The 12,789-nt window shown below is 47.4% G+C and overlaps 1 protein-coding gene across 4 annotated transcripts in view; it reads left to right on the top strand.

Annotated features, from left to right (window-relative positions):
• abcc8 (ATP-binding cassette, sub-family C (CFTR/MRP), member 8) overlaps window positions 1-12,789 on the top strand; it is an 84,418-nt gene that overhangs the window by 48,806 nt on the left and 22,823 nt on the right. For all 4 annotated transcript variants that reach the window (XM_061221628.1, XM_061221625.1, XM_061221627.1 and 1 more), the window contains 8 exons: window positions 396-434; window positions 815-913; window positions 2,839-2,923; window positions 4,163-4,243; window positions 4,712-4,849; window positions 5,941-6,066; window positions 6,357-6,453; window positions 11,239-11,486. In XM_061221628.1, coding sequence (XP_061077612.1) covers window positions 396-434; window positions 815-913; window positions 2,839-2,923; window positions 4,163-4,243; window positions 4,712-4,849; window positions 5,941-6,066; window positions 6,357-6,453; window positions 11,239-11,486 — 913 coding nt within the window. The remainder of the gene's footprint in view (window positions 1-395; window positions 435-814; window positions 914-2,838; window positions 2,924-4,162; window positions 4,244-4,711; window positions 4,850-5,940; window positions 6,067-6,356; window positions 6,454-11,238; window positions 11,487-12,789) is intronic.

Here is a 12,789-nt window from a genome sequence, read left to right on the forward strand (position 1 = left end):
TAGAACAGCAGTCCAGGTGTATTTTTCTAGTTCTGGATGTGATGCTTTGACTTGTGGTAGAACCTATGCACTTGTAAGTCGCTTTGGATTAAAAGCGTCTGCCAAATGACTAAAATGTAAAATGTAAATGTAATTTGTGGCAATGTCATAGTCCAGGTACCATATACAACAATCTCTGCTGGTTTTGGGATTTCCTTTCGATCAGCAGCCATCGTTTGCCGCGGAAAGAAGGTCTGCTCGCCAATCTGCTCGACTGACTCCCGCCAATCAATGAATTAAATTAATCACGTTAGAGCAGGAACCCAGCAAAAACCAGCAGACAAAGCAACCTGCCAGGATTTGAGCTCAAGGTCTCTGACGTGTGTGTGTGTGTGTGTGTGTGTGTGTGCTTACAGCCCTACAGAGAAGGACACAGCGGGTGAAGGAGACATCAGGTACGTCGCCCTGAGCCCGGCAACAAAAGATGCATTTTTCATTTCCTGCAGCGGCTGCTTGTGTTTTCATGAATGCTGCTCTCTCTGTCACAATGAAAAATCTGTTTCTATTCCCCCTTCTCTACAGCGTTGACCTTAAAAATGAATGAACAGTGCCCAGGCACATCGATTATGTGATCTTTGTCTTCATTGTTGACTGCAAAAAATGTAATTAATGATGCAAAAGCACACAGAGTTGTTATTGTAAAAGTAAAGAATAATCAGAACCACGTTAATCTTCAGATGAGGACAAAGGGCAGGAGGGAGGTAATTTACTGACGCACACGAGCAGGCCCGCCTCGCTGACACAACGCCCGTGTTGTCCTCATCACTCCCAACAGGAAGCGAGGCTCCGTGGCCTACGCGTCCCAGAAGCCCTGGCTCCTCAATGCGACTGTGGTGGAGAACATCATCTTCGAGATGCCTTTGAACAAGCAGAGGTAATCAACTGACCAGTTCAGACCAGCACCCAGCTTCAGATTGTTTATCCGGTTCACCAGTTCAGACCAGCTCCCAGGTCGACATGGTTTGACTAGCTCAGGCTATGTTTTGAAACAGCTGGTAGCTGGTCAACCAGACAAGCTACCAACACTAGCTGCTTGACCAGCACATACCCAGCTAGACCAGCTTCATGCCTAGCTTGGCCATGCTGGTTGACTAGCTTATACCCAGCTAGACCAGCTTATGGCCAGCTTGAGCAGCTAAATTTTCAAGCTGGTCAAGGTGGAATATCTGGATTTTACAGCAGGGATAGGCAATGTTTCACTCTCTCAGTAATCCTCAATATATCACACATGTATTACATTATCTTTTTTTTTTCTGGTGGGAAAAGACAGTGAAATTGTCTAATAAAAAAGCACCAGTCTGTGTCCTTTAACAGCACATCTCCGGTCTGTTAGGCTTTGCTCTGGGCTGCTGTGGTTGTGTTTTGATGGCTGCTGGGAGCATTTTGTCCATAAAAACACACCTACGGTACAGCAGACACAACACCATATGCCGCCCGGTGTGTTTTAGCACATTAGCCGAGGCAGGACACTTTGTTATGGTCTTGTTATCAAATGGCCTTTTTCCCCAGAATGCATCTGTGCAGGCTGCTGTCACTGCCTCCTATTCTCTGCCTAATGGACTCTGTCCCAGAAAGGGATTAAATAAATGGCGCGTCACTATGGCGACGTTGTGTAATGGCTGCTGTTTGCCCGGCCGGGGGTGGTGGGAGGGATGGGCAGGTGGGACCCAGACCGGGTCCTGTTGCCCAGGTGCCTATAGGGGCTGAGGGCCCACTGGAGAGGTGACCTGGAAGCACCATAGTGTGACTGGCTGACCTTTCCCAGAAACCTGAATAAAGGTAAACCATACAGTATGTACTGTGAGGAGGTTTGGACTAGCTACTCTCAAAATTTTAAAAAGAGAAGAGTAATATTATTTAATAAAGTTTGAAGAACATTAGTTGACTGTTGAAAGCTGTTGTTTAAGGATGATGAAAATGAATCGGTGGCATAATAATCACATTCATGAATTCCCCCTGAGTTCTTCCTTTAAAGTTTTAGCGACTAAGACATTTTAAGACGAGGCTTGGCACACAACAGATTGCGGTGCGCTGTAGGGAATAGCGGGATAATGTTGTCTGAGGATAATAAAAATGAATTAGTGACATAATCATCTTCATAAAGGATCTTCATTGAAAGTGAAAACTTCTTGCACAGACACCTTCTTGGAAGACGATGCTTGGCTCAAATCGGGTTGCGCTGCGCTAGAGGGAATCGCTGGATGATGTTGGGCGATGGTGAAACAGCCTGTCACTTCCTGTTAGTGCCACATCCTCAAGACGGCTCCACCAGCCCTGAAATCAGAGCAGCAGTGCTTTACTCGTTTCCATAGCAACCAGGATAAGCCTCAAAGGGGCATGAATATGATTATATGTCGCAGATTTACTGTCGTCCTTAGACAGCGGCTTTCTACAGACAACCATTGTTCTTTAAACATTATTAAATTATATTACTATACTTTCGCTTGTTTCAAAGAGAGCCGCTCTGTCACCCTCCTCACGTATTTCATTGTCTTTATTCAGAGAGAGGGAGAAAGCAGAGTGAAATGGGTCACATTGTAGAAAGTGCCATGGGATGGATTCATTTCTGGGTTTGAAGGTTTGCTTGATGGATGGTGCCACATGTTCACCTAGAGTCACCTAGTCTCTCTTATACAGGGTGTTCAACAGCGAAAGGCAGCTGTGTCATTTTCCTGTTCTTGCTTTGAATGGAGTTTGTGTTTTGCAGGTATAAGACTGATGTAGTTTGTGTTTTCAGTTATAAGACCAATGTAGTTTGTGTTTTTCAGGTATAAGACTGATGGTGCTTGTGTTTTTCAGGTATAAGACGGTGATTGACGCGTGCTCACTACAGCCTGATATTGACATCTTACCACAGGGAGACCAGACAGAGATAGGAGAACGGGTTAGTCTGTCCATCTCTGTCTGTCTGTCTGTCTGTACTTCGCATGCACCGTTGGCATATTTTTCAGACTAGGTAAGTGTATCATTTTTGGATATTATTGGGACTCATTTCAAATGTAACTTTATTATTACTGAGACTGATCTAGCACACAACATTGGGTTATTATGGAGACAGCCTAGCGTAGCAGGTTATTTTGAAGACCGAGTTAGCATAGTGTAGCGGGTTATTGTGAAGACCAAGTTAGCATAGCATAGCGGGTTATTGTGTGGACCAGGATAGAATAGTGTAGCGGGTTATTGTGTAGACCAGGTTAGCATAGCGTAGCGGGTTATTGTGTAGACCAGGTTAGCATAGTGTAGCGGGTTATTGTGCAGACCAAGTTAGCATAGCGTAGCGGGTTATTGTGTGGACCAAGTTAGCATAGCGTAGCGGGTTATTGTGTGGACCAGGTTAGCATAGCGTAGCAGGTTATTGTGTAGACCAGGTTAGCATAGAGTAGCGGGTTATTGTGTAGACCAGGTTAGCATAGCGTAGCGGGTTATTGTGTAGACCAGGTTAGCATAGTGTAGCGGGTTATTGTGCAGACCAAGTTAGCATAGCGTAGCGGGTTATTGTGTGGACCAGGTTAGCATAGCGTAGCGGGTTATTGTGTGGACCAGGTTAGCATAGCGTAGCAGGTTATTGTGTAGACCAGATTAGCATAGCGTAGCGGGTTATTGTGCAGACTCGGTTAGCGCAGCGAAACGTGTCAGGTCGGGGGGGGGCTTAAACTCTCTGCCTCCAGGGAATCTCAGGATCTTTGCACAGGCTGCAGAGGTTGTTGCACACAGTGTCAAGGGCTTCATCAGAACTCACCTAATCCTGTGTGCCCTCAGATTAGAGAGGGGCAGTGTTTACCGACGGCTTCATTCAAACAGAATCAATACAGGCATCGAGAACCCTGCAGAGTCTGTTTGGATACCTGCACATCCTCTCCTATCTACCCCCCCCTTCTCCCCTTCCCCCTCTTTCACTCTCCCCCCACTCTCTATCTCTTCCCCCCTCAATCTTTCTCTCTCTGGATCTGTCAATGGAATGCAATTCAGTTCAGTTCGCTTTACTGGCTTGACAAAACACTGCAATTCTATTCAACTCTACAATACAATTGCCGAAGCTTACAATGTTATAAAAAGAATTACTCTCAGTTCAGTTCAGCTCAGTTCAGTGCCTTCTCTCATTCTTTCTCTCTCTCTCTCTCAGGGTATAATCCTGTCCGGGGGCCAGAGGCAGCGTATCAGTGTGGCCAGAGCTCTGTACCAGCAGACCCACGTGGTGTTCCTGGTGAGAGGAGACCTCTTCTACCGCTCCACTGCCTGATCCTGCTGTACTCTACCTTTCCTTTAGCACTCAAACACACACACACCCTCACTCACACACTTACTCCCCCTCTTTTTCTCTCTCTCTCACACACACACTCACTCACTCACTCACTCTCTCTCTCTCTCACACTCACACACACACACTGCATTATGCTGCATCATTTACTTCCACATCAGATCACATATTTCTCTCCCCCTGCGTTTCTCTCTTCCTCCCTCTCACCCTCTCTCTACCCTCCTCCTCATATCCCTCTCTCAGGTCCCATTCCTCTCTTTCACACCCTCCCTCTCTCTCATATTGCCTCTACCTCATAAAACCCCCACCAAAAAACAACAGCACAGATAGAGTAGCAGGCTGCTCAGTGATGCTGATTGAGTGAAGGGCACTGGGACTCTAATTTTACAGCCCCTCTGTCCCCTCGTGGTTTAGGATGACCCGTTCTCAGCACTGGACATTCACCTGAGCGACCACCTCCTGCAGGAGGGCATCCTGAAGCTGTTGAGGGAGGAGAAGAGGACCGTGGTGCTGGTCACCCACAAACTGCAGTACCTCCTGCACGCAGACTGGGTGAGCCTGTACCCCCTTTACCCCTCTACACTGTACCCCCTCTACCCCACCACACTGTACCCCCTTTACCCCTCTACACTGGTACTCCACCTCTGTACCCACTTCAGACTGTACCCCACCTCTGTACCCCTCCACACTGTACCCCCTCTGTACCCCTCCACACTGTACCCCCTTTATCCCTCTACACTGTACCCCAACCTCTGTACCCGCTTCAGACTGGACCCCACCTCTGTACCCCCTTCGGACTGTACCCCAACTGTTGTTATGTAGCTGGGGCTTTTTATCCAAGCAACTTACAGTTCATTAGACTAAGCAAGGGCCAATCCCCACCGCAGAAATATAGGGTTAAGGGCCTCGCTCAAGGGCCCAACAGCTGTGCCGATCTTATTGTGGCCACACTGGGGCTGGAACCACCAACCTTCCTGGTCCCAGTCAAACACCTTAGGCCATTCATAGTGTACCCCATCTCTGTACCCAGCCCTGGCTCTCTCATCTGTACTACCCTGCTGAGTACAGAACGCAGTTCTATTGTCTGGGGTTACATAATACACCCAGCTAGAATTACCCCCCAGCGTTTGTGTTTCACCTGGAAGACATCCACCCTGCACACCGTCTGCTGGAGAGGAGAAGGCTTTGGGCCGTGCCAGCGCGTTACAGACCAGGCTGAAATTACAGACCCAAAGCCATCCAGGAGCACTGCCATTTTTAATATCGCCCAGCTGCCAGTACCCCACAAACACCCCATCAATACCCCCTCACTCAGCTGGGCCCATGCAGGGTAACAGAGACTAGACGGTGATGGATGTTTCTACATATTTGTATACGCATGTGTCCTGTAGGAGGGATACCCTGCTTATCCTGGTAAATAAAGGGCTTCTCGAAATGTTCTAGAAAGGCCAAGTCTCCTCACTTTGTATTCTTGTGCTATTGACATTGGCAGGCAATACTGGGTGCTTTCATGAAGACATTTTTTAAATCCCGGTTGAAATGAAAGTAAATAAATGTACGCTATGTGCGAGAACAAATATGTGCCATTTGTTCGTGAGCTGACCCCCTCCGCTCTGCCGAAACGTAACTTCCCGTTCCTGTAGATCATCGCCATGAAGGACGGGATGATCCAGACGGAGGGCACGCTGAAGGACATCCAGAACAGCGAGCCGGACCTGTTCGAGCAGTGGAAGACCCTCATGCACCGGCAGGACCAGGAGTTTGAGAAGGTGCGAGACGCGGTCGCTATGCTAACCCGGCACTGGATGTGATCTAACATAACATAACATAAAAACATAAAGTAAGAACATATAGCATGACATATCAGAACATAACATAAAACATGAGGACAAACCACGAGGACAGGCCATTCAGCCCAACAATGCTCGCATTTTCCTACGACTAAACCTAAACAATAGTATCTAGTACGGTGTCAAACCTGGTCTTCTCGAGAACTCCCAGAGTCCTCCTCCACTACACACCTCACCCTGACACATTTGGCATTTGGTTCTCGCTCCAGGAGACCGTGGATGAGGGTGTGACCGCGCTGGAGAGGAAGAACCTCCGCAGAGCCATGTACTCCCGAGAGGCTGTGAAGACCGAGGAAGAGGACGAAGGTAAGAGGACCTCAGAACCACAGACGCTCTCTCCCCACCTCTAGCCAACAGAGATTAAACTGCCACCAACTGCCAACTGTCAACTGTCAAATGTCACCAACTGTCATCAGCCCAGGGAATGGGTGGAGCTATAACGAACTGTCAGTCAACCTTGTCCAAACCAATTGACCAATCCAAACAAATTATTTTCCTGCCCTCTGAAAGCCACACTGATTGGTTCATGATATAGTTCCTCCCATTTCGGGTTTCAGGACAGCTGCCATCTTTGTCCATGTTGTACTGTATATGTCTGTACATTTGTTAAAGTTACTGTTGCTGTGAGTGGTGTCTGAGAGACGTGCGTTGTGTTCAGTGGAGCCATTCTGTCTCAGTGGAAGCTCAGAACACATCAGCCTGTACTTCTGTACTGAATGCTGTTTCTGCCGTTTGATTGGCTGCCACCTCTCAGTGTCCGGACTGCGTAACTGTGAGTGTTTGATGATGCTGTCCGGTGGAACGGAGGAAGTGTTCTTTATTTGTTGTGTTGTTTCCTATATCTTGGTGGCACCCCTGTGTGGACTTATGGGATATCTCCAGCACCTGATGTTGCTTTTAGTGCTGATCCAGGTGTGGGTGAACTGCATGGTTTTATGAATGGCTGTGTTTGTGACTTGTCGGCTCGGCTGTAAGCCCCTCCCCCTGCTCCATCGTTGCTGTGTGACGCCGCGGCCCCGCCCACCACTGGCTCCGCCTCCACTTGACTCCGCCTCCCACCTGGCTCTGAGCAGCATGAGCCTGAGGCTGCCTTCTGATTGGCTCTCTTTCTCCGCGATCTCTCTCTCTCTCTCGCCCTCTTCATCACCTCTCTCTCTCTCTGTCCGGTCTCATTTTCTCACCTCTATTTTTCTGTTTAGCTCTCATCACTCCCTCACACCCTCTCTTAATTTATTTCTGCCTGTCTTACATTCTCTCTCTCTCTCTCTCCCTGTTGATCTCTCTGTCTCGCCCCACTCTCTGTTTGTCACTGGTTTCTCTGTCTCCCCCTCCTTCTCTCTCCCTCTCCCTCTCTCTGTCCCACTTTCTCTCTCCAGCTCTCTCTCTTTCTCTCTCTCTGGCACCCACATAATGTTTGCACTTTGGGCTATTGCATGATATATATGTAGATGTAGTACATTGATGGAGAGAACATGATTGAAAGCGTGTTGCTCTGTTTTCCTCTATATGTGCTTCCCCCTCACCCTCCACCCCCCCACCCCCACCCCCACCTCCGCCACCCATTGTCTTCAGCATTGGCATTGTCTGACACACTTAGGATGAATCAACACACACACCTGTAGACTGTCACCTCTAACCTCTAACCTCCACCAATAAATACACCCAATTGGCGAAACACACCTCACTGTCATAGACTCTTCCACCTGAGCCCCCTCCCACTTTCTGTTTCCGCTTGCTTCCGCTTAAAATCAATAATCAGTTTAGACCCTGGAAACCAGGAAATCAGAGCCATTTTAGGTGATCAATGAAGTGTAATCAGTAACAGAGAAAATCAGCAGAGCTCCAAGGACAAACAACAAGTGCATTAACGAACCAGTCACGCTTAGTATAATCAACTGTAAGTCAATTTGGATAAAAGTGTCAGCTAACTAGCTCATTATTATTATCATTATTATTAAGTCTAGTTCACAAGGTAAATACCGGCTGGGACAGCAAAGTCACGCCATGTCGTGAACTAGAAGCGAGGCCTGACTACAAGATATTTCATGGAAATGAATTACAACATGAAGATGGAGAATCCAGGGCAAAAGATACTAGATTATCATAGTACGCCTCATGGGCAGCAGTTCTGTAGCTCGCTCGATTGCACCCCATTCCCCGTAGCTCTATGAATAAGACACAAGCGATACTGGAGTTACCTCTGGAAGGTCGACACCAACCCTGGTCCTGGAGAGCTACTGGGTCTGCTGGTTTTTGTTTTCACCTTAAAATCAGCACCCTGTTGAGACCCAGGTAACCAGGTGAGATGAGTTAGAGTATTCATCTGCTGTAATTAATTAATTAAGTGCAGAGTAACAGCGAAAACCAGCAGACCCAGTAGCTCTCCAGGACCAGGGTTGGTCACCTCTGGTCTACACACTGGGCGATAGAGGAGCCAGAAGTGCTGGCTGAGCGTGGAAACCCATGCTGATGCGTGGCATCTGATCCCAGCTGTCACACGCCTTAGACGACTACCTTTTTTTACATTACATGTCATTTGGCAGACACTTATCCAAAGTGACTTACAGTTGATTTAGACTAAGCAGGAGACAATCCTCTTAAGGCCCAATGGACGGTCAAAGGGCCCAAAGGGTCCAACGACTGTGTGAACCTTATTGTGTATCAAACCACCGACCTTGCGGGTCCCAGTCATGTACCATAACCACTATGCTACAGGCCACTACCTGCCTGACTACGGTCCAGAGTGAATTTGTGCCAAATGGCAAGCTTAGTGTGCTGGAAACAAAATGGCCAGATGTCCTAGCTTCTGCCAGCTCTGTTTTTAACATTCTCATTACTCCCCCATTAACGCCCTGGGCATCAAGCATATTAGATTAGCCATTTTTATTTCTCATTTTAGAAGTCAGCTCCGGTTTTTAAGTATTCATATGCAGTGACGAGAAAACTTAGCGGTAAATGATGACAAATGCAGGCACAGCATAGCTGGAGTAGCGCAGCTGCCATTGAGACTGTTGGTAGGAATATTGAAGCATACTAAACCAAAGAAATAGCCGCCATTTTGAATCAGGTTTAATCATAAATTGTAGCTTTCAGAAATGGACAGTGAATTATAATGAACTAAGCAGCTGGGTCTGGCCCCCCTATAATTATTCTAAAATGCTAAAATTTAGTCTATTATTACATATCGATCGCAGGGAATGGTTTCAGATCTTTAGACAAAATGTAATATTAGACAAAGGGAGAGTGTGTAAACCCAAGCACTTTTTCACATGGGTGATATGGGTGTTTGATAACTTTCTTTCATTAAATAAAATAAATAGAATGTGTTTTGTGTTTAATCCTTGCTTGCTTAACAATTATAGAGGTAAACAGGAAGGGGGTAAATACATTTGTAAATATTAGAGTCCAGAGCCAGCACTAGATCGATTGGCTCCCTGAGTCAATCAAACTGTTCCCTTTGAACCGTGGGACCTTTTCCTCTGTGCATCTTTCATGAGGCGTTGAAAGTACAGCTGTATAAATAACTAGATATTATAGTAATTATCGTCATTACAGTTAGTTTAGGCCCAGCCTGTACACACAGGGCTTATCTGAGATCTATTTTGTCCACTTCCCCATGAGTTCCCTGGAGGTTTCCACCACAACAGCTGGAGGGCAGATTTTTATCATCTCACAGTGATGAATTCAATCTTCAATCAAACCGCCATTTTACAAACAGTTGTTCGTAGCACTTCAAAGCCAAGCTTTCCCAGCAACAGGACAAGGTCATTAAATCAGCATCAGGAAGGCTTTCATGACCAAACGCAAACCCCTGGAGACTCAAAGAAAGCATCTGTCCAGACAACGCGACAGGAGATTAGTGGCGTTTCGGAGAAGGCACGCTCGTACTCGTTCACGGTTTTTAACTGGTCTGGGCTGAAGTGAGACGATAAGGCCGCTGTGCTTCAGTCCAGTGTTGATGGCCTTTTTTATATTTAATTTACGCTGCCTCTCCCCTCCTCCCTTCCTCCTCCCTGTCCCTAAAAGCTGTTTTGGGTTGGGTTTGGGTTGTGTTAGGGGTGGTTTGGGTAGATTTTTGGGTTGTGTTAGGTGTGGATTGGTTTGATTTTTGGGTTGGGTTGATTTTTGGGTTGGGTTGGGTTGATTTTTCAGTTAGGTAGGGTTTGGATTGAAGTTTGGGTTGGGTTGGGATGGGTTGGGGTTGAGTTGAAGTTTGGGTTGGGTTGATTTTTGGGTTAGGTAGGGTTTGGTTTGAAGTTTGGGTTGGGTTGGGATGGGTTGGGGTTGAGTTGAAGTTTGGGTTGGACTGGGTTGATTTTTGGGTTAGGGTAGGGTTTGGTTTGAAGTTTGGGTTGGGTTGGGTTGATGTTTGGGTTAGGGTAGGGTTTGGTTTGAAGTTTGGGTTGGGTTGGGTTGATGTTTGGGTTAGGGTAGGGTTTGGTTTGAAGTTTGGATTGGGTTGGGTTGGGATGGGTTGGGGTTGAGTTGATGTTTGGGTTGGGTTGGGTTGATGTTTGGGTTAGGGTAGGGTTTGGTTTGAAGTTTGGGTTGGGTTGGGTTGATGTTTGGGTTGGGTTGGGTTGATGTTTGGGTTAGGGTAGGGTTTGGTTTGAAGTTTGGGTAGGGTTTGGTTTGAAGTTTGGGTTGGGTTGGGTTGATGTTTGGGTTAGGGTAGGGTTTGGTTTGAAGTTTGGGTTGGGTTGGGTTGGGATGGGTTGGGGTTGAGTTGATGTTTGGGTTGGGTTGGGTTGATGTTTGGGTTAGGGTAGGGTTTGGTTTGAAGTTTGGGTTGGGTTGGGTTGGGATGGGTTGGGGTTGAGTTGATGTTTGGGTTGGGTTGATTTTTGGGTTAGGGTAGGGTTTGGTTTGAAGTTTGGGTTGGGTTGGGTTGATGTTTGGGTTAGGGTAGGGTTTGGTTTGAAGTTTGGGTTGGGTTGGGTTGGGATGGGTTGGGGTTGAGTTGATGTTTGGGTTAGGGTAGGGTTTGATTTTAAGTTTGGGTTGGGTTGGGTTGATGTTTGGGTTGCAGTCAGGAGTGGTTAGTTTTGGCGAGGTCCCTCAGCCCCGTCTGAAAGCTGCGTCTCGCCCCAGAGGACTCGGCGGACAGCGACGAGGAGGACAACCTGTCGCAGGTCCTGCGCCAGCGCGCCACCATCCCCTGGCGCTCCTGCGGGAGGTACCTGAGCCTGGCGGGCCTCCTGCTCCTCCCGCTGCTCATCCTCTCCCAGCTCCTCAAGCACTCCTTCATGGTCGCCATCGACTACTGGCTGGCCCACTGGACCTCCCACGTCATCGCCGCCAAGATCGAAGCCGCCGGTCACAACTGCACGCTGCCACAGGTCAGGAGGAGGGGGAGGTGGGGGGGGGGGATGAAGGTGTGAGGAGGTGAGGAGGAGATGGAGGTGGGGGGGGTGAAGGTGTGGGGAGGAGGAGGTGGAGATGGAGGTGAGGAGGAGATGGAGGTGGGAGGAGGAGGTGGGGGGTGGAGGTGTGGGGAGGAGGAGGTGGAGGTGGAGGGGGTGGGGGTTAAGGTGAGGCAGAGATAGAGGTGGAGGTGTGGGGGGGCTTGTACAGATCCGAGGGTGTCCCATTGAAGCGATCTCCATCTACAAGAAGGACCAACGGAAATAAGATCCATGACCTCATTATGTCATCATCATCGATAATCATAATTATCCTGCATGTTATACGTTATAACATAAAAATAATACATCTATCAAAAACACACCACTGGTCTATATTCCCAGGCCTTTCAGATTGAGTTCTGTCGGTAGTACATAGGGCAGAGATAGCGATGACTATGCACAACTCTTTGCCAGCTCATGTAGAACAAGCTGAAGCCAAACGGTTAAAAGAGAGTCTCTCACAGAGCGTGTGGAGATCTTTGTAAGATGTCCATTACTAACCTCATTCCGCAGTCCAGACACGATGTACCTCTTTCTCACAGGGTGTCCGTTTTCTTTCCATTCGCAGCACACCCACTGTGAAGAGTCTGCCACTCTAATTTAATGTAATGTGGAAAGGCGGACAGAGACGCGGAACAAAATGTGACAAAGTGCTGCATTTCTAACTATTCCCAGTTAGAGTGGTGCAGTTTCCCAAAGCATGCAGCCACCTGTGATTGCTCTGATTAAAGGAAGGCAGGCAGTATGAATTGCTGTGGCAATTACAGGTTTATTGCTGGCCATGGCCTAGGAAATTAATATTTCATGTGAATTTGCTGGAGCAGCCCTCTTGCGCCTCTTCACAGAATTGTGACTGAATGTTCTGGAATGTTCTGAAGAACTTTAACCCTTTAGTCAGCAGTAGAATTCCTTCAGATTTCTTATGTGTGACCTGTAACATTATCTCTTTGAAAATTCCCAGGGATCTGTCCGAGCATATTTAAATTTTGAGCTGGTCTAACTGGTCAACCAGCTACTAGGTGTTTCAAAACCTTTTCAGCAGAGTTGCTCTTGATAAAGAGATCCTTAATCTCAACAAGCCTATCCTGGTTAAATAAATGTTAAATATATATTTTTTAATTGTCACATTATATTCCCTGCAACAGGAAGGTGCTTTTTGAGTCATCAGATTTCATTGAGAGATGTTGTAGGCCTGCTGGGCAGGGTTTATGGCTGGAGCAGAAGGCTTTTACAGTGT

Source organism: Conger conger, chromosome 15 (assembly GCF_963514075.1).
Source record: "Conger conger chromosome 15, fConCon1.1, whole genome shotgun sequence".
In the NCBI taxonomy this organism is placed as follows: domain Eukaryota; kingdom Metazoa; phylum Chordata; class Actinopteri; order Anguilliformes; family Congridae; genus Conger; species Conger conger.